This window comes from Symphodus melops (assembly GCF_947650265.1).
Source record: "Symphodus melops genome assembly, chromosome: 4".
Taxonomy (NCBI): Eukaryota; Metazoa; Chordata; class Actinopteri; order Labriformes; family Labridae; genus Symphodus; species Symphodus melops.
In genome coordinates, this window is record NC_136694.1 from 21779630 (window position 1) to 21805873 (window position 26244).

The window sequence follows — 26244 nt, forward strand, 5'->3', positions numbered from 1 at the left end:
GAATCTTCCAGGAGGGTCCCATTGTATGAAGTAAAGATTGAGGTAATTCTACAATGATTTCACTTCAAACTTACATCAGTGTGATGAGCTTGTTGTAGAAACACAGGTTACACCCACAGTTTTACTGAATGGATAATGCCGTCCACGAAACGAACCCTCTTGGTGTTCGCTTCCAAGTCCTATGAGAGATAAATCAGATGTAGATCTAATGCTCCATTATTTCTTTTAGACACATGGGATTTGGGCCCACATTTATCTTAAACACCCTCGACTAAAACAATATAAATGCTGTGTTGAGTCTGTTTTACATTACAGATTGTGTTTTTCCCTATGTTGGAGAAGCTGTCACTGAAGTTTTGAATCAATACAACTATTGTGTCACAAGATCACACCAGAAACAAAAGAGCAGAGCGTGACAAGTGACACATTCTGCTCCGAGTTCACTGTAAACGTCTTCATCTTGTGACTTACTGGCAGTGCTGCATGTTCGGAGTAGGTGGATGGGAGTGGAACATGACCTCTGCAAAAAAACGACTCTTTGTGCTGAGAGGGTCACAGATGCTTCTTAAGCAGTGTTCACACTGAGGGCAGATTTGCGGGAACACACAACAACAAGCATACAAAGGGCATAGCTTTCGGAAAATCAGGAGGAGAAAAAATTGAATAAGAAGGACGACGCATGATCATCACGAGTCTCACTTGATATCATATCGTGTTTAAGCAAATGTGGTATCGCTTTCAAAATATAAAGATAAAGACGATGTAAAGATAAAAAGATGTTTAATTCAAAACACCAAAAACATAATGCCCAAAATCATGCGGGTTTGCACATTTTCCAAAGGGTCTACCACCAAAGGAAGAATATGCGACTTTTTCGATCCAGTAGATGTCGCCCTTGAGCACCAGCAAGAAAGCAAAACAACTCGAGATGCATTGCTGTGCTAGCAGGCTAATGTTAGCGCTGGTAGCTCGAACGCTGTGTGTAAATTTACACGAAATGAGCGCGAGCTAAAAACGCTTATGAGACGTTCGTGTATGTTTTTCCATTCCTTTTCTCTAGTCCTTCGCTTAAACAGCTTTTGGATTAGTCGGCCGGACGTCCCGTCCATGTGAACACGGTGTAGGCACAGCCTCACAGACAGCGTGACTCTGGTGTCACACTCATTGCAGACAGTCATGACTCAGAGAGTTTTCAGACGATATATTGGATCTCTGCTTTATTTATGTGTAAAATGTGATACATTCAGCCTTTAACTTTTCTTATTATGACCTTGATTACACTTCAGTGTCAGAAACTGTGGAGGCAACAAAGCCGCATTTTATCATTAAAAACATATACCAAATAATTCATTTAAAAAATATATTGTACATCTCCTTATCTTAAATAACTGTATAATTTAACAGTCTTTGTCTTTCTGTTCTGGCAATAGCAAAACATTTTTAGCCACTACGTTTAGAGTTAAAGGTTACATGGACTGAATCTTAACAGTGCTCTTCTAGTCTTCTAACGGCTTAAAGCACTTTTGAACTACATGTCACATTCACCTCTTCACATTCATACAGTACAGGTTGTTTAAGTGCCCATCTAAGTGCTATCTAATCTCCTTTTTACAGACCTTCACAGACAGCTGGTGATGCTACTCCGTAATCCAAAGCAACTTCAGGCTCCATGTCCTGCTTAAAGACAAACTGGATTCAAACCACCGACTTTCCAATTCAAAAAAAAATGACAGACTACCTCTGAGCCACAGTCGCCCCTACATCTCTTAGCATATAGCTTAGCTGTATATTTTAAAGTTCGGTCACCTACCACCAAAGATATTTACTGATTATCTGAGAAACAAGACAGCTAGGTCATTCCCCTGCTAATAAGTTCGCCCCTCGCCGAGTGTTTCCTTTCTGAAACTTGTCGAAGACCAACCCTTCGCTTCTCTCCAGGAAAGCTACACAGGCGCGTTCAAGATGTCAACTTGAATATGTAATGAAGAAACAAACCAGTGACATCAGGAAAGCTTGTGCCACATACCGTGTGCCATCACATTATTGCTACAAGTTGTTTTATTATGATGGAATAGCCCTTTTAATTATGCTTTACTTTACTTATACTTATGTTGTAGTCAGGATATGTACAAAAAACTAATGTTATGTCCTTCTCTATTAACATTTGTAATAATATAAAATAGCCAGACCCCTGTATATGCCTGTAAGCTGAAAGGAGGAATATGAGCAGTTCTTTAATGAATCCTCAAGCTGAAATCATTGTGTGGTCATCGGAGGAGAGGTATGATATCCTGTACAGACACTCATTTCCTCTCAGGCTCTCAGTGTTTGTGTGTGTTCACTTGTCTGACCCAGCCCTCCTCAGTGAGGTCACATTAATCAACTAAGACAATGACGACATGTGCAGTTGTGCACTCTGGCACAATAACCTGGTTTAGCAATTGTTTAAATTCTTGGCATAGTGGATGGGAGGCCCAGTTCTGTTGAAGTCAGCCCTCTTATAACTCATTTTGACCATGGCAGCGACAAGGATTGGCATCTTTGACCTGAAACCCAGAAATTAACTGGATTTGTTGCACAATTTCTACAGAGAGCCATAGTGAGCTGATGTGAGAACGCAGCAGGCTATTATGAGGAGACTTCCGCTTCAGCAAAAGGAGGGGGTAGGGACATTTATGTCGATATTGCCAAAGATGCACGACCGTAGACTGTTCAGACGGTAAGCAAAAAGGAAACAAAAACACTTGTTTGTCTGTCTGTAGGAGGTCGGACAGATGCATAGATGGATCTTGAAATGGTTTACATGGTTTAATCACAAGAATTGTAACTTTCTCGCGATGTATCATGAGTGATATACACAGATCGGCAGGTGTTTGCCGTGATAATGACAAAAAGGTTCAATGAAGGTGATTAATGAACGATTCATTTAGATAGGAAATTAATGCAGTCATTAAGAGCACTGTCACACTGGCTGTCCGTACCGTGTCGTACTAAAGCAAGACTCCCCCCCTTTCTGTTTGCCAGTATGTTGTTCTCTATTCTTTTGTTGATGTCGTGATTCTGTCAAACTACACAAAGGATTGACAGGAGTGCATGATGTGACAAGGGCTTAAGTTTAGTCACTGTTTGGACTATTGGGGCCACACTGTTTGTCATGTTGAACATGAAAGCCCTTGTGGTTTTGTGGGTATTAAACCTGGTCATTTCATGAGTTTCAGGAGTCATTTGTTTTTGGTTTTTTTTTCTGTTTTGTATTGTCTGTTTGAGAAATAAAAGTAAAAAAAAAAAAAAAGAAGAAGTTTGCCACGAGTTAGGAGGCTTCAGACATGTCAAGACAATTTTTTAAGCACTGCCATTCTGCTACAAGAGTATGAAATCCCAACAGGGCCGTTCATACAAAGGCGCCATTCATTCTGCTATGTGCATGCTCTCTCTCACACACACACACACACACACACACACACACACACAAGCATGCACACACACACACACACACACACAAGCATGCACACACATAGCTTTCAGTCAGTCTAAACTTTTACCGAACTCCAACTCCCCCAAAACTCTGTGGTGACCGCATAAAAAGTAGTTCTCAGGTTACAAAGTTGCCCAGAATAGACCATAAGTACATAGTAGTGCTATTTGGTGACGTAGATTATAGTTTAGAACGGTTACATACACATGCATGTGCAAATACACTCACAAATACACACAGCCTGTGATGAATTCAGCACCATGGTATAGGAGTAGAAGAGACCAGTGCAAAAATAACACAAAAATACAATCATCAAAACCAATATAATCCATAGAGAAACACTTTGTAATGTACGACAAATTACATTGTGTTCCTAATTAGTAATTGATCAACCACATAATCCCAAAATCACGGATTTACAGTATGACTTGTTTCTAAAAAACTAAACTTAGACAAGGATCTCGGGATCTCTAAATGTGATTAATACAAAGAGTTAAGAAATAATCTGACCAAGTGATGCTAACATCCAAGACTGACTCAGAATTATATACAGCTCTTTAATTAAAAAATAGAGGATGTATTCCAAAAAGGGGATAAGATCCCTTCAAACCTCTCATTTCCTAACATTGAGAATGATCGTGATCTAAGGCCTGTACTTCTTTAAATACCGGCCCAGAACCAAAGTGAGCCACAGGCCTGTTTCGATTGGTTGCATGTATGAAAAAAGTAATAATATGCTTTCACAAGCAAGAGAAGCACTTATGTCCCTTCCGGGAATTGGAGGAAAAAAAAAAAAAAAAAAAAACCATAAAGGGACGTTCTCCAAGTGCAGTAGTTTTCAGAAGAGCTAATCTGTGTACAGGAAACAGGCGCTAAGACTTCTGGCGCTAGTGGGCTGAGCAATCAAAACAATCTCTCCATCTTCTGATGGAAGACTAAGAGGGCCTAAACCAGAGACGAGGAGAGATAGCGAGGCGAAGAACAAACGAAAGAGGTAGAGAGAGGATAGTGGAAGAGATTAAGAGTGAAGGGAGACGTTTCAGCGAGAGGATGAAGAGGATAAAAGAAACAAAGTTGGCTTGAGAGAGGAAGATAAAGAGTAGGTAGAGAAGATGTGAAAAGACAAAAAAAAAACCAGTCTTCATTGGCTTCTATTTTCTGTCCCTCTAACAACTTTATTTCCCATAATTCCTGTCCTAGTTTCAAGTCCATTCTCTCTTCTCTGAGTCTTTTCTCCCGCCTTTGTTTCTCTTATCTGGCCTCCTTTTCCTCTTGCTCCTTTTGCCTTCTCTTCTCCCCTCCTCCATCTGTGTTCTGTGAGTAGGAGTTGGGGAGAAAGTACGTGGGATTTTCCCACAGCTCGGCAGGCCTAGACCCAACCCCACACCCACTCATTTTCTGTCTCTCCCTGCACTCCCCTCCGTCTCATGTCAGAGGGGAGTCTTGAGGAAAACCACCCATACTCCACAACCAAGTTTTCTGGCTGTTGATTGTTGGAACTTTGCAGTGCTTGTTGTTCCACAGAAAATCAACTGTGCGCTACCATGGCAACAAAGGCAGAAGAAGAAGAAAGTCACAGGACAAATATCTATGCCTTTGTTTGAATTAATTAAGTGCATTTAATTTAAGTAACTCCACAAACACTGTATCTTCCTTAATTTCCAAATGAGAGCAAAGAGGTTTTGTAAGAGAATAAAGAGTTCTGTAGGGATTTCTCAGGGTCACAAAGCTTACTCAGCTCCCGAAGACCATCATAAGCTCTATCTAACTCTCTATCTATTTTCCATCCCTTATTTAGATCCAGGCAGGGTTCATGCAGGAAAAAGCTAGAGCACCCAGAAGCCTCTCTGTTGAGCCGCAATGTCAGACTTTTCCTAAGGCATTCCCAGGCAAAGTTGGACATTGAATCCCTCTGACCTACCCTGGAAGATGTCAATCATTGCTTGAAGCCAGAGATGTGAAAGTGAATTAAAGCTACTCGAGGATGTCTGAGCTCTTACTGTAGCTCCAATGGGCTTCCTCATACTCTCTCTCTCTCTCAACTCATACCCACAGGTGTTTAGAACAGGCTTGTGAATTGTAAATCATAAAGAGGCTCAGTTCACTGGAAACAAATGTGTAGAGAAATGCCCAATGTAGCACCAATTTAGAAGCTCAACATCCACTGAAAAAAAATCCAAGATACTTACGCCTTTGGCCTGGGGAGCAACTTGCAACAAACCTTTGAGTGGCTAACCAATGCAAAAAACGTTTTCAACGACCTCTCCACCATTTACTGAATACCATTTTTTGAGATTTGAATCTTTTCTCATCTTCTTGGTTCGACCCGATACCTACATCCCACATCAATCTGCATAAAGCAGAGATTCAATCTTTAAAAGACTCAAGTGGACAAACTCTGCCGAAAACTGTCATTTTCGGCACCTTCTTGGTGACAGTACCTCGTTATGCTAACTGAGCTTCTCTCTCTCTCTCCATCTACCTGTATCATCATGTAACATTCAAGTTACTAAACACATATCCTATCAGGTGTTCCTGAGCTCCCTTGCCTCATAGGTTCCTCTGGATCTTTGCAGCAGATAGCGTGCTGCCATGAACCTGCAGGGAATCTACCATTAGAAGGAATAACTGTGATTGTGAATTCCAGAGCTGCTTGAGCCCGCAACTATATCTAACATCATTAATCCTTTCCATTATATTGTTGTTGTTCGTCTCTTTCCATGTCTCCTACTTCAAGCCCAAAAGAGTTGAAGATTGCTGTGCAAAAGGAGACTGGCAGTTTTTTTACTTTAGACTTTATTGTCTCCGTGGGGACATTCTTTTTTTCCACAGCACTGTTACTATTCAAACGGACAATTCCCACATACATACAGAAAACACAGATTATATCACAAACAGAGTGAGACAACAATCGAATTCCCTGTTCGGTGAGGCTGTGACAGCCGGGATCAGGCTCCTCCCGAGGAGAGCCTTTCTGCAACTCATCTGCACTTGTCCCCGTCATACTTGCTAAAACACTTTTTTTTTTTTTTTACTGTCTTTTTTCCATTTATTTTGGATCTTATTTTTTTGTAAACATATCTTCATCTTATATCTAGGCCCTTGGTCTGCTGTTTTTTTTTTGTTTTTTTTTTCTTACTGAAAATACTTCCTTATGGACAAAGCTGTTCAGCCAAAAGCCGTAGAACCAACCATCAAATATGCAAAACCACAGAAACAGAAAACCGTGAATATGATTACCTCTTGTCAAAGTGGCATGAAGTGTGCCATGGTGTTTCTATCCATGTATACTGTATGTTGACCCTGCCTCTCTAAGCTCAGCAGGTTATGTGTGTGTTTCTGCACTGTTAGTGCAGGTGTGGATGAGTGCGTGTCTTTACCTCTGCAGCCTGTGTTTCTTGGTGCAACAGCGTCAACCCGGTCAGGTCTTCAAGGAATGAGTGAGAGGAATTAAAAACCTTGGACAGAAAGTTGAATCCTTCCCTCTCGTAGTGGTCCAGGACCTGGACAAAAACAAGATGTAACAGGAAAAGTTGACTTTTTTGCTGGGGTTAAAAATACATTTATGAGGAAAGAAACATGATGCAGATCATTTTATAACCATTTCTATCAGAGATGTGTACATTGCTGCCCCCATTTGAATAAAGGTTTTTTAATTAATATGGAAGCAATACAAATGTTGCATGATTGACAACCAATAGTGGGTGAAAAAGTTTGAATCTCATGTTCAGAGTGAAGGGCTGAGTCATATTGATGGCTCAGGGCGTAGGAAGGGGGGATACACTGAGATTTAAAAAAAAATTAAAAATTACATGAGAGAAAATAGATTTTATGGGTCTAAAAAATGTAATTGGTCACTCTGCCCTATATGCCCAGTCTGTGTTAGACCACACCTCAGCACCTCTCCAATCATGCCGATGTTTACCAGTACAGACTTCAAATATCCACACCTACTTTCCAAAACACATACACACCACAGACAACACACAGACCCTCTGCCCTCTCGTCTACCTCCCTAGGCTTGGCCATGCCTTTCATGGACTCCTAACAGACCCTCCTCTGCAGGTGTAGGGTTACCTCTACCTCAGACATCAACACACCGTGTGAGTCAATACCTGTGCATATGTGAGTATGTGTGTGTTCGCAGACTGACCTGGCGTCTCGCCTTGGAGCCAGACACACTGCACACAATACACACTGACGTGTCCCTCGTTAATCTTTTCAACATCTTTTTTTTTGTTTTTTTTTGCCTTCTCTTTTATTTCTTTGATTCTTCACTTCCACGCATGGGATCCATTACATGAGACGCCAACGGCCAAAACCACTTTGTTGAAATGTAGTTGCGCCTGACACATGATAACTGGAATGGTCTTTTGATAATACAATACCCTTACATCATTCACCTGTGTCCATATCAATCAATACTAGAAACACTAACAAGAGTAGAGGCTTTCATGGTATCGCGTGTTATGGCACATTTTTAGCTTCAGAACAAAATAAAACTGAAAAACAGCAAATGGAAATCCAATAAATATCCTAAGAGGTTTTAAATTATGATAATAAATGAACACCCACAATATAAATCAAACCATTATTTACAGAGACGAGTTATAAAAGAATAAGAATTTAGTGTGATAGCCCTTTAAATTTCCCCCACTGTTCAGCTCTTGATAAAAAATGATATTCCATAACAGTATACAGACACTACAGGCTTAATGACTGTCTGGCTTGAGTGTTGGATTGTTAAATGTATAAAACATATCATTTATTATACATACAAGTGCCCGCGACACAAAGAACATGGTTAACTGTAATGCAAAGTTAATGTTTTTGTTAACAGTCAAATAAAGTGTAAATAGATATAATATGTATATTAACCAACATTTCTGTAAATATAACAGAGTTAGCTCAAGGGCTGTTTCAACCTGTAGTTGTTGACCAGATTTGAGAATAGGCTGTAGCTAAGGTGCAAGCAACACCTTGTAATAAAACATTGTTAAAAACTACAAGAAATAACATGAGAGTATTTAAGCGGGCCATTCAGTATTTAATCTCGATCCGGTGAACGTGTGTTCGTCATCGAATGACGTTTGACCCCTAACCCTAACCAAAGTCCAAGCTAGCTAACTTAATAGTTAATTACCTCTTACCTTGGTAAGCGCATCAAGCACTGTGACAGTGCAGGGTGACGATTTACTGGCATTTCTCCAGTTCGCCAGTAGGGGGCGCTAATTTAGGAAACGCTCGTATGGGTCGTGTTGCATGACCTCTACGGTCGTGAAGGTTGGAGAACTTGTTGACACAGGCGTAAAATATATAAACCATGCTGGACGGACGATATCCTAATTAATGCCATACTATCGACTAAATGTTCAGAGGCTCCTGGTTAGTGGCTTTGTTGTGATGTCACACTCACTGCTCCCTGAGTGTAATGAGTAAACAGTTCCTGGTGACTCAATGGCTCTGACTTCCCCTGTTAACATGTACGGTCAAGTACACCAGGTTAGAAAACACACATCCTCCATACTGACTCATTTAGGAACCACTCAGGATTTATGGTATTTCAGAGAATCAGCACAGGAAGCAAAGCTCGTAAAGAATGAGTAGTTAAGACTTGGTGGTTTCTGTGCAACACATTCAAGTCTATCTTATTTTGTCAAGAAAAGCACGAAGGGAAAAACAGTATATTTATTCAACAATGTGTCATGGTGTAAATATACTGTATATCTGTGTGTGCGAGTGTGTTGAATTTATTCTGTTGACATTAATTGTAAAATAATCTAAGGGAGTAAAGGGGCACAATATCAGGTTTAGGATGTTAAAACCTGAAAGTATTCGGTATTAAAAGAAAACCAATCATTAAATTGATTACTTTCATTTTAAAAAATGTAAACGCTGCCAAGCAGAAATAGATGACACGACATGTTTCTTTGATGACTTTACTTGCGCATGTTTAACACCCGAAGAAGTTTCAGTCGTGTTAGAATAATACAATCATGACTTGTTGTAAGTGTACGAGCAGCATCAAAGGCTTCGTTTTAAAATCAGGATGATCACATTTTTAAAACTTTAGAGATGAAAGGTGCTGATTACAAAATCAAACCAAACACATTCAAGAGGTATTGTACCTGCACAACAAGATGAAGCTGTTTCAATCTGTGACAAGAAGGTTGCCATGTTAATCCTAATGAAGCTCCAGGTAATGAAAGGTTCAACAGAATTTAGACATTTAATACGAAAAACACTGTGACTACAATGTAGTTAAAATACATTTTACAATTAAAAAAAAAAACAACGAAAAAAACATGAATAATAGTGTTAGCGTATTTGGTAGTGTTAGTACAAGCAATTGTAGTAAGAGGTGTCTGGCATGGTTTAAGACAAAGCCACGTCAGCTGTGATTTACTCCCTGGCATGTAGCTTTATTGGCTTTTAGCCCCAGAAAAGAGTTAGGAAATGCGCACACATACACACACACTCAAGTACACATACACACACTCAAGTACACACACACACACACACACACAAAATGAAAAGCCTCAACTCTACAGGAACTGCTCCAGTCCAGACAGGGGCTGAATTGTTTTGTTTCCATAGTGACCTGGCAGCACACAGCTGACTGCGGCAGGAATACACACACACACACACACACACACACACAGAAGACAAAGACATACACACACATTACAGTGGAGTGATATATGGACAGAGGGACACAAAGAAAGGAGGAGAGGGACCAGGAAAGGAAAAGGAAAATGTAAGCAGGGGTGAGAAGAAAAGAGGCAGAGTTGAAAGAGTAGAAGGACTGGTAGCAAAAGAAAGAGCTGAAGGCAAATCAGCAGATGCAAAACAGTGAGGGAGAATGTGTGTGGGTGGGATTTAGGGAATCAAAACATATTCACCAATTTCACTACTCAGCCTAGATCCCTTCCTCAGCAAAGGATCGTCTTTCCTAACTCGTGTTGTTCATTGTTCCTGACTACACAGGCTTCAGCCAATCACTGTCAAACCTTATGAACCCTGCGTTCAGACCGAATAATCTCATCAGTCACACAGGCAGAAACACGACACCTTAAGATGGGCTGGAACTTTGTCCTTTTTTTTTTAAGAGGCAGCGTAGGTGGAGAAAACTTCTTTTTAAGTATAAGCCAGCCAACTTCAATTTCCCTCCCCCCTCTGAGTCTTGGTTTCTCCCTCTGTGTTGCACTCACTCTGTCTTCTCATGAAAGTGATAGATCTGGGGCTTTATGACCTCTTTATAGACACAAAGACTGCATTGAGATCAGGAGGAGAAAGAAGAAAAAAAAAAGAGAGCGAACCAGCCTTCCACTCATCACAACAACCTTTCTTCAGCACTGCACTTCCTCTCTTTATCCCAACCCCCCCCCCCCCCCCCCCCCCCAATCTTGTTTTTCCTCCAATTTTTTTTTTTTTTTTTGGAGCTTTGGACCAATTGCCATGAGGTAAAAAGACACTGAGGCAAATTCCCTCCCTAACTTGGATGATGTTGGATATGTGTACCATTCACCAACTCTTCTATGAACGCATAGCACACACACACATAGTGGTGGAAGCAGCTAAATCAACTCATACGACAGTAACTGACATCAATGAGCAACTGCTGCCTGATTGTTACCACATGGCTTTACCAGCTTTTCTGTTTGTTTGAGTGTGCGTGCGTGCGTGCGTGCGTGCGTGCGTGCGTGCGTGCGTGTTCACTATTCCTCCAGGAACAACATTTCAACATAGCTTAACTGATTCAACAATGCAGAAATGGGAGAGATGGGAATCCCCGTATTTCTGCTCAGGCTGCAACTTGTGGCTCATAACAAAGTTGCTAGATTGAGGGAGTTTACTCTGAAAATACTCGTCTTCTGAGTAAACTGGATTTTAAAACTCGTACTTACTGACAACATGAGCTACTTACAATGGGTGAGCAGGCGGTGCATTTGTCAAAGGCCAAGCTGGCAGGCAGGACGTTGTCGAACCTCGAAAGAAAACCTCGGATCTGTGGAAGAGAAGTCAACATGTCAAATATGATATGAAACATCACAACTCAAACTTCTTTAAAACCTTGAATGTGTTCATTCTGAAATTTAAAAAAAAATGTCTGGCCAAAAGCTCCCTAAGCATATAGAGACAAAAGAGTAATAATATATATATTTTATTTTTTATTTTTAATTATTTAATTATTGTTCCCTAAATTTGTTTTAGACATGTATGACCTGTATATGAGAAAGAAGCACCCTTGATACCTTTTCAGGTTGTTTGTAAAATGAAATCCTAAGAAGTAAAAGTATAACCATTAAATCCAAGGCTTTAAAACCTGAGAGGAGTTTGAATCTGAGGTTCAAAATCATGCATAGAGCGCCATCTGGTGCCCAAGAGGCTGCAGCCTGTTTTAGATAATTGTTTTCAGGTCTTTCCATTCACTCCTATTTATGGCAGCAGTAATTACCACTAATGTTCTTGATGACTGTCCAAAGGACGCCTCCCCAAGCACACAGACACGTGCAACAACAAACTCTGTGGCGACATAGGTTGTAACCTTCATATTATAGACTATGGTTGAAACGCCACTCACCGCTGATATATATATTCCACTCATTGTTTCCCTCCTCCTCTCTTATACTCACATCCTCCTGCTTCAAATAAAAGCTCAATCCGTGAGGTTTTGAGGTGACACATGCAGAACAGAACATGAAATGGATTCCTCCCTATAATCATCTGGTAATGAAACAAACAAACAAAAAAAAAAAAGAGATCCACTTGTTGAAAGAAGTGGCTTCATAATGCAGGGAGTGAGTAAAAGAGGAAAATAAGAGCTCTTAGTTCTTATCTGGGATGAGTGGCTTCAAGCGCCATGACATCATCACATGCCCTCCTTTGAACTACTCTCCATTATACCGACTTTGCACTCACCAACAATCCCAAAAATAAACTCAGAGTTGTTCAGTTAAAGTAATGCACCTTTTCTCCAGCACATTCATTATGTCAGTGTTTTAAACCTGATCAACTTTAATCGGTTTAACTTTATCTGAAGAGTTTGATAAAATCTTGATGTGAAACCACTTCAATTAACTAGGTCAATCGCACAATTATCAACCAATCATTAATATTATCCCGAACGGGTTCACGCAGGATAAACTTGAGATGATTATAGGTTATAGGAGTGGCACAAGAGGACAAACACCCGAAGAACTTTTGACTCACAGCAGAATTTCTTGTTTCTTGTAACAAGTTATTCGCATTTAAGCGATAGAATCTCGCTCATATAAAGATTAAGTAATGTGTTTGTAGTGTATGCTGGGGTTTCAAAATAAAAGCTGATTCCTGAAACCTGTGTATACTTCATTAACAATAACAGTCTTAAGTCAATTCTCCATCATATCTTGTAGAAGTTCAACAGCACAAATGTCGTTTAAAATTTACCATAAACAGTAAAGCTGAATTAAATAGAGACAGTTTGGTTATATTCACTAATCTGTTGTATAATAAATGATCTGCTGTGGCTCAGTGGTAGAGTCAGTCAGCTCTAAACCAGAAGGTCGGGGGTTTGACCCCCAGCTCCTGCAGCCACATGTCTGATGTGTCCTTGGGCAAGACACGTAACCCTCAAGTGGCTCCCATATGTAAAGTATGAATATTCATGAATGGGATTAGTTACTTCTGGTGGACACCTTACATAGCAGCCTCTACCATCAGTGTGAGAATGTGTGCGAATGGGTAGGTGCAACATGCGGTATTGCAAAAGGTCTTTTTACCATTTAGCATTTATGAGGCCGACTGAAATAACTAAATTTAGTAAATCTAACATTTAATTTCTCAGTAAATGTTGTGTGGTGAACTAAGACTATATGAAATGAAATGTACATCTCCCACCGTGTGACGAATATTCACAAGCTGTACAGAAGAAGTGTTAGCTAGATGCTCATTCACTGTGCGCCTTTTATATCTTTCAAGAGATTTGCCTGTAACTCCAATTAAAAGGGCCTGCTTAAGAGAGAAAACGGGCATATTAATAAACTGAGAGGGACTGACAATTAACTGGAGTAATGAGCAGTACAGATATGCGTGAGAAGAAAACTGTCAAAGCGACCATGTCCCGGGAACTAATTCATAAATGAAAGGCGAGTGAGTCAGAATGAAGGGTGAGAGTGGGCATGTGAGATGGACCGACAAGTAGCTCTATATTAAATGCACATACTTAATAGAGAGCATATTCAGGGAATGAGTCAAGCATGTCGCTGTCTTCGCGCCTATACCGATCTCCAGACATGGAATAATTACATCAACCTACCGAGGTCAAAGAAGTCAAATTAGCTGCCATCTTTATGTTCCATAACACATTTTTTCCCCCCTCTGACCACACAGAAGTTGCACGTATGTTGCCTCATTTGTTGCTCTCTCTGAGAGTGTACTGTGTTATCAGGTTTTATTATGTTCATTGAAATATTATTTCTGTGATATTTTGACCTTGAGTTACTTCCTGAGAGTTCAGACGCAAAATGCCAAGACATACACGCAGCATTTCTATGGATTTTAAAGACTAAGCTATGACTATGACTTTAAGTAATGAAGCTTGAAAAGTTTCATGTTGAGACAAAATAATTCTCCGTCAAACATACAAGTCAGTGACCAAACCACAGTAACAAATGGTCACAGCTTTTTAAAATGTGGAGTTATACAGTATATATTGGGACTTATTCGATCACTTAAATATCATGATGTTTAAGGAAACCACCACAGGTTGTCACTGTAGCACCACAGAAAAGAAGCACACAGCTTCAAACCACTCAACTGCAGTGTGAGGCTTTTGCAGTTCATGGCTGGAGGAACACGTCTTCCAGCATGATACAGACACGCACACGCACACACGCATTAGCACACAATGAACACCCTCACATGCTGCATATTATTCATTCTGTATTTATTACTCTCTGGTCATCATAATCCTGTCATCTGGTCTTCACTCTCTTTCTCCACCCAAACACATAGCACACAAATAATGCACACACACAAACAGCTCATTTGCATTCCCACGTTCCTCCAGATAATTTAGAAGAAATACCATGAGCAACAGAGGTGTCAAGCAAGTGGCAGAAATTCAACTTCTCAAGGTGATGAATACTGATGATGATGCAAATGGAGGTGGTGAGAGTTTCAAGTGTGGCAACATTCATGGAATAAAAGGGCACAGCTCATCTATAGATCTGGTCCAGAGTATATCATCATCAGTTCAATGCAATCAGCTCACAATGCTTTGATTAAGGGCTGCCCTTCCGGTCATAGTCAAATAAGAACGTTTGTATAAATGTGCATACAGATGATTTTTCTCTCTGTGTTTCTGATCGCTACACATCGAGAGCTCTTACTTGAAGTGTGTTTTTCAACTTAAAAAATATGTAATTAACTACAGAAGACAGAAGACAAGAAAAGCGCTATACAAGCTCAAGTCCATTTACCATTCAGGACCAAGCTGTTGATGTGTTTGAACAACCTGCAAAAAACAAACCACAATCCAGCTAACAGCTAGCCACCTTTAGCTTGACAATTGTGTTTGTTTACTCTTAAGTCAGGTTTCACTGTGCAAAATTACATTTTTTTTTTTTTTTTTTAATTTTAAGGATAGTTTAGTTGAATGAGCCGATTAGTGTGAGGTGTGTGCTGAGTTGGTCGTCTCGTTGCGCACCATACATTACAAGAAGTGAACTGTTAATCTGTCGTGACGTGTCGTCATGTGTGGGGTCTCTCACATTTTTGAAATCGTTTAAGATTTTTAAAAGCCTTTTAGTGTGCACCAGGCCTTACCTAACTGGGATATTTTTAATTGTCGTATTGAGTCTCTTTATTTCGTGTTATATGTCCACACATTAGGTGACTATTCAAATTATTTTGGCGTCTATCATTGTGATCCAAATCAACAAATGAAAAACAAACTGCAGCGATGATTCAGATGCAGCACAAAGGCACAGCGAGGGAGGTGGACTTCATGATGGGATGCATTCCACACTCATGATTTTGCATAAAAGGAAACCGCAACACTAACACATTCAAAGAACTTAGGTGTTATTTTGTTCTATTTCTGAGGGAAGCTTGACAAAGCTGTTAATTCTGTTTGTTTGCAGGCCCATGTGCTGTCATTTCACACAGTTGAGAAGACGACACTGCAGATATCTGGTCTACTTTAGCTTTGGATATTCAATCTCATGCCTTTGCTTACATGGTAGCGACAAAACTATGTGACGGACCTAAACAATTCAAACCTTAAATGGGTCCAAAGAACATTACAAATGAGGAAGCATGTGTCATTGTTTTCATGACCTGGATATTTAGTCGCATATATTTGACTATACTGGGATTTAGCGGAGCATGGCCCACGCTGCCGCTGCTTTTTGAAATGCATTCTGGTATACGCAGTGATCTGCAGGCTAAACTCAATGAGCGGGGTATCTCTTCAGTCAGTCAGCGCAGCATGCACCGAGGAGTTAATGTTTCCTTTGACTACGTTCACCATCAACAGTGATTGGAAAGCAACATCCTTCAGTAATTTACAATTTATTGCAGAGCTGTTGCCGATCAAACGTCACAAAATAACTGCTATCATTAATCTCATCAATTTAGATTAAAGTAAAACAGAGACAAATAGAGACCCCAACTTGATAAATGATACTGAAAAGCACTAAGATATAAGGGTGGGTCTTCCTGTTTATCCACATGTTTGACTTTGTAAATGTACCTTGTGCTTATAAAATGCGGCCTTTCCGCATTACTTACTGTTTGTCATTCAGGGTTTTTACATCCAGGGAAAAAAACAACAAGCTGCATCCTTTCTCACACTACAAGCTTTTTTCTCTTCGAGTGAGTATGCTCTCCCTGCTAAGACAATCCCCATTCAACTGAGATTAAAGATGATTTGTATCATACATGTATGCTTGCAGGCTGGAAACAACAAATGGCGACTCTGAGATATGTCGTTTTCTCACATTAAGTTGATCACAGATGACGCAACTTTTGATAAAGTGTGCATTTGGCATGCTGACAACAAATATATTCCCCTGAGCTGCAGCTCGTGTTTTGAAATTAAAATGTCCTTTTTAACAGTCATAATCAACCTCAGATACAGCAACAGGACCTCTCACCCCCCAGACTATTCACAACCAGGTCTGCACAGGACCTCCACACCTCGAACATCTGCATTTAATCTGACATGTTTTCCTTTCAGTCCACATAATCACAAATATGTATGTATATGGTAACTGCTGATGCATTAGAGTGGAATAGCAAATGGTGTGTGTGTGTGGGTCTCTGACCTGATGTGGCACCAGCCCCAGAGAAGTAGGAGGTTCATTCATCCTGTCATCACTGCTGCTGGCTATTGCATAGCCTCTGAGGAGAGAGACAGAGAGGGAGAGACTCGTATGTACTTGACCCATTTTTTTGGTTTCGCATTTTTCTGTCACCATGGCATGTGTAACATTGGCAGCATTTTTCCTGTGACTATAAACAAATCATTGGACATTACGTTTACATTGAAGTGGAGGGAGAGAGAGAGAGAGAGAGAGAGTGAGAGTGAGAGTGAGAGTGAGAGAGAGAGAGAGAGAGAGTGTTGATTGTTCCAGATGTTAAGACACCTGTGAGAATTTGCACTACACTTATTCTGTCTTTACACAAGTGACACAAACCTCTCAACAGTTTATTCCTCCTAAGTCTAAAGTGTTTTGCAGTGTCGCTTCATTTCAGAACTGCATTCGATGATTTCTGATTTGGTAAACTTAACTTGGTAGATTTAGCAAGATGTCATCAGGTAAGTTGTCTTTGACCAACAGCTTTATTCCATCTTAACAAATGACTTGCCATCTGTCATGCATGTAGTAACCACAGAAATGTGCTGACGATTCTACACTATAAATTAGCTAGTGTTAGAACTAATCTTTTGAAGCCAGGGTTAAAAGATTTGACTCTGGAAGGATAACAATGACGAAGAAATCAAGTGGGAGCGCTTAAAGTGAGTCCATGGTTTTTCATGTATGTCGACCTTAAACTGAATAAAAAGATAGCGGTAAGAGGAGTAAACACTGCAGAAACAAGTAAAAACTCAAGGACACAGAGAGGACGCAGATGCAAGAGGGAAAACGATCTTGTTGTAATGGAAAGGCTTACACAACCATAGAGGTAAAGAGAGTGCATCTTTTTCTCTCCTTCTCTTTTCTTCTTCCTAAGCTTTTTATCCAGGATGGGCAGAGAAGTGCTGCTACGGCTTATACCATCTCAAAACACTCTGAAAGAAAGTGGCTGTCTTATCAGGCCAGGCAAGCAGCCACTTTAGTTTGACTTTCACCGAATAGGCGCACACAACTGCATTTCCATAAAAACACAAAGTGTAAAAAAAACCCACAGCTAATAGGCAAAAATATCCCCATTAGTGTTTAAGGGTCAAAATATCAAGCTAGTCCAGCTTTCCACATGCTGACTGAACAGTGTTAGTGTGTCTGAAGCCTATAAATGAAAAAGGGATTATACATTGAATCAAAGCTTCTACAACTTTGAGACACAAAACGTTGTGTTTGCTTCTACAGCAACGTTTTGTGTCTAATTTTGGCAAGCTGTGCTTCATCCAAATCAAGGACATAGGATATACGTGCAGAGCTGGAAGACTTCAGCTGCAGTGCTGTTAAAAAAAAAGTATAGAAGCGAAGCTTTCTGAAAGCTTAAGGAAGCAAAAGCTCAAAGGCACAGTCTCTTTTTAGTAGCAGCATGAAGCTCTGATAAAAGGACTCAGATACCCACGGGTGGTTAGAACTGCCCATTGGACAGGGTCAGTGTCTGACCCCTCAAGAACTTACAATTTTTTAAGAGATAGAGTTTGATTGTGGAGTCAGTCAGAAGAGGAAATATCAAAGGCAGTTATCTGAAATCATTTATTTGCTAAGGAGCTGACATTTTTCAGATTTGAGGCAAGATGACACGAGAGGCACAAACTTGCGATACAGAGAACGCAAGCATCAGAAACAGTCATTGCTGTCTATGCTGTCCTGATAGAGTAAGGTGATCGTGTCAAATAAAGCACAGATTCTATCTTCTCAGATTTTAAACAGATTCATAACTTCCGAAAATCGATTTTTCCCTGCTAAGTGCTAAGAGCTCTTTAACTCAGTAGAATGCCAAACAGAGCAGCAAGAAATCCAGCCAGTCTCACAGATGACGTAAGTAGATACTGAAGCATGGACTGATTCAAACATAGACTTTGAATCCATGGAATCAGAATTTAAATCGAAAATTGATTCTGAATCCAATCATGACCCAAAGAATTTAAAATCAAATCGCGTCACACCCCAGGGATCCCGAACGCTTACCCTTCGCTATGCTGCAGAATGGACACCATCATCTCAACAGCCAAGGCTCCAGCTATCATGGCCAGGCCTGGTCTGCTGACTGTGCACTGCTGGTCCAGAGTCCGATCTCTGGTTGACTGTTTGTGAAAAAAAAACAAAAAAAAAACAACAGCAGTGTGAAGAAATGTACATGAACAACAGCGTGATTAACGGGGCAGGGAAATGTGGTAAAAAGTTTGGCCAATGGAACTCTGGTTTCAGCTCAGTTGGTAGAGCCAAGCAGCAGAACTCCATGAACACAGTCAAATGTGTTCATGGAGACAACATTTTGGTCTTGAAAATGTCAACAGATTTAGGTGCTGGTCTATTTAGATGCTGGTCTTATGCAAAGTGACTTAATTGGAACTTGGACTGAACATTAGTGGCGAAATAGCTCGATCGATGAATAAATGATGGATATTTGGAGCCACTGGTCGCTAAGTGGTTAGTGTGAATGAGGATGTAGTCCTTTAAAGTCCTTTCCCCGTCTACTGTCCTATCTCTAAAATGAAGTCATAAAAAACCCATAATCAATCGAAAAAGAAAATCGATCAATTGAAAAAAAAGTCCTACATATGACCCAGCAATATGATTCATGAATCTGATGAGTCATGGTGACTGCATACTGTCGTTTGATGTTTCATAGTAACTTAGTCATGATCCATTAGTGGCACCTTTCGCAAAATAAAGACCCGTTTTCTAAGAAATCTTTGAAATGAGTGTTGGTTGAAGGAAACATTTAACGTTCCAACGGATTTACTCTCACAGCTTTTTCTCCTTTTTCATTTCTATTCGTCATCAGAGCTCTGTGTTACTACATTTCCGGAGTATATGTTTTTTTTTTTTTGTTTGTTTGTTTTTTCCCCTCACATCTCCTGGTGCCACGACATCATTGCAGAAGTAGCAGCCCAGTTTGTGCCCTGGGATGTTGGAGAACAGAGAGGATCCTGGGGCAGTGGGAGCAGAGCCGGCCGGCGTGGAGGACGAAGAGGACGCAGAAGAACAGGAAGCGGAGGAGTCCGTCGCTGCGGTGACACTCTGCTGACTGACAGGCGGGTTCTTCAGGCCGTGGCGCATCACGACAAACGTGTCGAAGCCTAAAGCCGCATTCACCACGAGCTGAAAGAGAGACAGACAACAATTACAGTAAAGTCGTGTAATTAAAAGATTTTCACAGAGCACAGCACATTTCAACAAAATATAATTAACTAAATTGCTTTTTCACACACGCAAGAAGGGCTTGAATGATTTCAGAAAGCTATTACATACATCATTAATAGGCTCTTAACAATTTTAAGAGCATCTGGAGTTTTCAGAGAAGCAATACAACTAGACTGTGAAGCCAATTTGTGAAGTCTGAAACAGCCCCACAGCACAACAGACCAAATAACCTCTCAGCAAAGCATGCCATTAAGAAAACAACATTAGCAAGCCCCAAAACCCTTAACGACGGCTAATGCTGCAGTACACGAGTGTTACTGGAGGCTTACAAGTTCCTGACACAGTGTTCAATAATCGGATGTTGCCTGGCAACAAATACAATTTGAATTGACCAACAAAAGATTTGACAGAGGACAAAATGACTTCCAGCTATGACAGTTACCTGAAGGGGAAGTCAAACGTGTTTCAGATTTTCAATTTCCAGCTTTCAGAAGGACATAATCAGGACGGATAAACAAAGACGTGCCTTCTGACAAAAGTCCTGTGAGTACTGTGAATAATGTGCAGGAAAGCTTTCCCATCTTAAAGTGTATTTAGACGAAGCAACATGCAGATAAAACAACATTGTGTTTGAAATGTCTACTTACATAAACTACAGGATATGATAATGTGGATAAAAAATCTAGAAACAGATCTTTAAACATATAACAGATTACTATCATATGATACATTTTTCTCGCGCTCACTTTTTCATCAACTAATTCTTTTTTTTTTTTAATCTCTCAAGGTCAAAGTTACTGCCTTAAAGATGATGATTTGGCTTTTGGGATAGTTTTAAATAACCCATTTTAAGTACTCAGCAAACATAAAGAAAAAGGTAGACAGGGAGACCTGATTGGTTCATCAATTCGGTACCTCTTGGTAGACATTGGTCAAAGTTTTCCCAGGCTTACAACTTCTACAGAGGATGGATTTTCTTTGTTCCTTTTTCAGGGCGCGTAAATTATTCATGTCTGTCGGGATCTGCAGTGCAGACAATTTCAACCAAAATCTTAAAAAGTGTATATCGAAGAATTGACCAACCTTGCCTTTAATTAAAAATACTAACTCTTGTTTAAGCTGTCCAAAAGGTCTGTAACTTTAATTAACAGGGTGGTTTTATATCCTTAAACACCTTCAATGAGAGGATGGTGCCACACTGTGACGTGCAAAACACAAACCCCATCAATGGGATAATAGGTTTAGTATAGTAAAGTTATGACACCCTAAGCCTTCATCTAAATAGCCCCCCTCTCCCCCATCTCTGGCCCAACCCCACTGGTCAGGCTTCTGTTAGTTTCATGTATGCACTGCACTGTTCCGTCCTACCTTCCTTTTGCTGGCGGCGATCACTGTCGGCAGCCAGCGGCTCTCCCTGGTGTCCATCAGCAAGAAGACAACGTCATGTTCAGAAATGAGCTTCTCCAGCTGCTCCACATCCCTCTGAGCTTGGGACAGAGTGGCCTGAGAGAAATTTACTGGGTGCCCTGGCATGGGGATGCTCATGTTGTATCCCTCTGCATTCTGCAGGGAGGAGAGATGAGAAAAGAAGCAGAGAAAGAAAAAAAAAAAAGAAAACTGAGTCAAAATGTAAGAAAGAGGACCTTGCATTCTCGGTGGATTATTGATTATGTAAATACCATGTTTTTCTCTATGGGTAATAATGTTTTCTTTGTAGGTTTAATAATACATAATAATAAATTTTAGATAATACATTTGTTTATTTTCCTAATTGTTCACAGAAAAACCCTACACACAAAAAAAAGGGAACATTATTTTTTGTGCATTTTGAGTCTTGGTCATCTAATCGGCAGCTGTATGGGAAGCCACATTATGTATTTGTCAACCGGGGGCTTTCGGCTGAATGACACACAAGTCTCAACGAATTCATAAGGAGCCAATCCCTCTGTAGAATAAATCATCCGTTCATCACCTCAGCTGACCTGAAGCCAAGATGGATTTGGCTCTCCTGCAGAAGTTGATAGTGGAGTATTAAAAGTTCAACCGAAAAACCCTCATTTTCATTTTGCACAGAAAATATTCACTGACATTTATTGTCCATTTCCAAACGTTCTCCTCCGTGACTATCTCGGGAGATTGCACGTTTGACAGTAAGTCAAATGGAAATGTCAAGAGTAATTTCAGAGACAAGGAGAAGGACGGAAAGGGGCAGGGATGAAGTGGGAGATCTTCACGGGACGAAATGCCACTTTAGCAGAATTAGTGGATCTACTTCACCACTCTCCATATTTCAAGAGTGGGAGCTGTCAACCAAGCCTCGAAGTTACAGTTCACTTTGACGTCGGTGTTGCTAAGCATTCCGGGGGGGGTTATTTCAGGCTGCGGAGATGGTAATGACACTGTAAAGTTTGCACGACAAGCAACCTCGACAACAGCCAATTAAACCGTCACGATTGTGGAATATTCCTTTTCTGAAAAGGAGAAACAGCCTTTCATGTCAATCCAAAAATTCTAACATTAATATCTCTAAGCAAATCTGACATAAACATTTCCAAAAGTTTAAAGATAACAAAGATGTTGAGGCTCACACGACAAACTTTCCTTTAAATGTCAGGCAACAATATTTGTCCACGGGCGATTTATGAAATCTGCTTTGAACCTTTCTTCAACACTTTGACTTTGGATGGACCAGCTCCTCTTACTTCAGTTGATGTATTCCTGTGCTCAGATGTCTTTCTATCTGTCGTCTTGACACCTGATGCCCCTGTATCTCAAGGAAAACTAGCAGGGGAGAGAGACACAGACTGTATACACCCACATTGATTAAAAATAGGAGGGCACGTATGGGTGGCAGCACGGAGCCATCCATCAAATCTTGAACCCCTGTTCTTTACTCTACATTTCATCCCCCAGAAGAATACGAGAGAAAAAAAAAAAAAAAAAAAAAAAGAAAGAAAGATGACGTCAACTTGCTGACATGGCAATTATTTGTGTGCATTTAAATGAGACATCACAGGTGTGTTTGTCTCTGACACTATAATAGCAGCCCAATCTAATATCAAGAACAGCCGCTATGAGAGAGTGCTGATTGCAAGCCCAGCGTTGGGAATAGCATGGAGATGAGACTTCAATCATGCACTTCCCAGAGAGATGAAGATCACCGGTTCAGACACTCAAAACTCACAAGCGACCACAAAGCCCCCCCAAGGGGAGGATCATTTCATCTCACAGACTGTGCTGTGATACTCTCATGCAGGCGTCTCAATATACATTTCAAAAGGAATAACAGCTTAACGCTTAATGGAGGGAAAAGAAAGAAATAGTACTTCAAAATGATGGTTCGAAAGATTCACATGATCATATAGATCAAACGCCCGTGTCTAAATGATTGCGTGCACTTTTCAGAAAAGTCAAGGATATTACGTCAGTGTATACATTTTATTGCTGAAGGTGATTGACCCCTCGACCTTCCGGTTGAGAGACGACGACTTTACCAACTGAGTCACCGCCGCCCCAATTATATTATAATGCATCACACTCTGTAAAATGTTCATGTAGTTTCTGTACAATCTTCTGTAGGTATCTACATCTGTCAAATTAACATTGTGGAGTAGGAATCAAGAGTGTTTGAAAGTGGCCGATTAGAAGAGAAAAAGGGGGAACTGTACGATACCATACGTTGAATTGTTGTCTCGGGGAATTTGTCTTGAACTTCAGTGCTGCGCACATTAACGTCATGAATAAACAACACTCCACATGTAAACAGAGAAGCACGCATACAAATGTAAATCACAAGCAAGGCTCAAGGCTATAACAATAAACGCTGCAGGACTGTGTATCATCTGCCAGGTGGTAAGAGTTTTGTACTCAGAGAAAAGGATGTGACACGGGTCAAACGACACTCAGTGCTCGCCTGAGAAGAACAGCCTGCTTACACGTCGACCGTGGGGAGAGGGGGGGGGGCTTTTTTTTTTCCAGTCCTCTCCGTCCCCTTCATGGAAGTCTGCACCAAAGGAGAAGCTTAGGTTTAAGCTGCTCAGAGAGAGTAGTGCAGCACGCCGACTTCCCATACCTGAGAACACTTCCAACACAGCCTGGACAACACGAACAAGGTCGTCTCATCAAACCTCACTACTCTGAACCTGTCCAGTCTTCGCTGTATAAAAAGAACAGGAACGGTCAACTTAAGGTTTTTCAGACAAGAAGGTTGTCTCAATGTCTATACTAAGATATCTGTAAGAGCTTACCTGATTGAGTTTTAAAAATCAGAAAAACTGGAGCATCGTCCCTCACAGACCAAAGGGCAGAGCCGCTGCTACATGGATTATAGCCTCTGTACACGGAGCGCGTGACTTAACGCCCAGGCTATCGGAGCTCCTTTGTCAGTTTAAAAAACAATCTAAGATGATACTAGCTATAGCATCAATAACACCAAAATGCATTGTCAATGTCCTTACTATCAAATGACTTCAAAAGAATGCAGGACTTCTGGTTGATGTGCTTCACTCCGGTCACTAAAAGGTCAGGAACAGCTGACCGAGGAGACAAAAAAAAAAAAAAAACTTGGACTTGTCACCTGACAAGTTTAAAAGGAAACTGAAATTGTGGCATTCTAAAGTCCATGACTCCTAAACTCGACACATTCAGTCCTCGTGTTTCCAGGTTGCTTCATAAAAGAAAGGTGCACCAAAATGGAGCCCTGCTGCGATCGTCTGGCTGTGTGGGGTTTTTTTTGTAAATATACTGTAGTTAATCATCTCCAGAGAGCCAGCTCATTCATTAAGAAAGTAATGAAAGCAACCGCAGTAATATTCATGTGACCCGACACTTCATTGCCGCCATTGTTTGGCTGTCACATCTCAGACACGACCAAACAAACAGGAATACGATTATGTGGGCATAATAATGATCAGAATGTGTTTGTCTAGTTTTTGGTTAATCCGACAAAGGCAAACAGTAAAAACACGTCAGATGTCAAAAAATAAAGACCTGCAGATGAGAGAATTTCCGGTTTCCAGAGGGTGATAAATGACGTGACCCTCACACGCGAAGAGAGATAAGCGTCCATATTTCACTTTAAAACACTCACCACTCCAGGAAAGATTTTGATGAGTCGGTCGACAGCGGCCATGGCTTTGGACTTTCCCCCTCCAAGGCAATCTTCAAACTCATAGAGCGGCTGCCGGACGGGATTAGAGTACGAGATCTTTGCGTTGTCTACAAATGTGATGTGTCTAACTCCCCATCCCTAGAGAACAAAAACAACAAAACATGTTTACATACTCAGCCTGATGTACTGAAAGCATTGTCCTCAGCAGAGCTTCTTTCACAACAACAGACAAGTGGATGTGTTCCCAGTGCGTGTTTAAAAATTAAAGCTATTTTACTTCGAATGTGGGACTAATGGACGCATCAGTCTGCAGGCAGCACAACACTTGTGCATTCTCACAGTTCTTCATTAATATCACTTTAACATTACACCAGGGTATTAGTCATTGTCAGACGGATGTGCCCACAAAAGTGTCAATGAAATACTGAGAAGAAAAAAAAAAAAAAAAAAGACACCTATTATGAACATAATAACTAGAAGCAGCCGTCCACAGACAACACTTAAATGTAGTGATTAAGCTGGAAGTTATGTGTCTAACAGTCAACAAAACACATTTCCTTGAATGTGTTGCAACAGAACAAGGCTTTGGAATGACGGTGAAGGTAAATCAATTCATGCGTGTTCAGGGCACTTAGATGGAAGGAAGCTGATGAACAAGTGGAAACAGCTCCTGTAAAGCTGAAAGTCTGCATTTTGAACAAAAAACAAACAAACTAAGAACTAGCAGATTTTGTTCAATGAAAAACGTTTATGATAGCAGGTTTAGATCTGGTCCCTTGATTTAAAAAAACAAACAAACAAAAAAACAAACAATAATGCTGTTACATGCCGTGTGATCAAAGTCAAAAACAGTTAGTCCTCGTAAGACAGGACATGTTGCAGAAACATGATCAGCGGTGTGAAGTGTCACTTTTGTCAACTTCGAACTACAGTTAACAAATAATCACCTGAGGTTCTTTTCTCAAGGACTTACAGCAGCTTTGGGAGAAATACGTTTAAGTCTCTTACTGTTTATATTCCTTGCAGTGAAGTCAAAGTTAAATCCGGATAAAATCTTCACCCTTTTTTTCCACTTAGCATGAAAACCTTTCTTCTATATTCTGACTATTTGTAGTTTGCACTGT

General features: G+C 40.5%; 1 protein-coding gene across 2 annotated transcripts in view; it reads right to left on the minus strand.

Moving 5' to 3' along the window:
• atg7 (ATG7 autophagy related 7 homolog) overlaps positions 1-26244 on the minus strand; it is a 52833-nt gene that overhangs the window by 16843 nt on the left and 9746 nt on the right. For both annotated transcript variants that reach the window (XM_079342118.1, XM_079342117.1), the window contains exons 12-18: positions 25100-25258; positions 21379-21573; positions 19720-19968; positions 18832-18947; positions 16789-16864; positions 11403-11483; positions 6856-6978 (exon numbers count right to left, since the gene is read on the minus strand). In XM_079342118.1, the coding sequence (XP_079198244.1) occupies positions 6856-6978; positions 11403-11483; positions 16789-16864; positions 18832-18947; positions 19720-19968; positions 21379-21573; positions 25100-25258 (999 nt within the window). The remainder of the gene's footprint in view (positions 1-6855; positions 6979-11402; positions 11484-16788; positions 16865-18831; positions 18948-19719; positions 19969-21378; positions 21574-25099; positions 25259-26244) is intronic.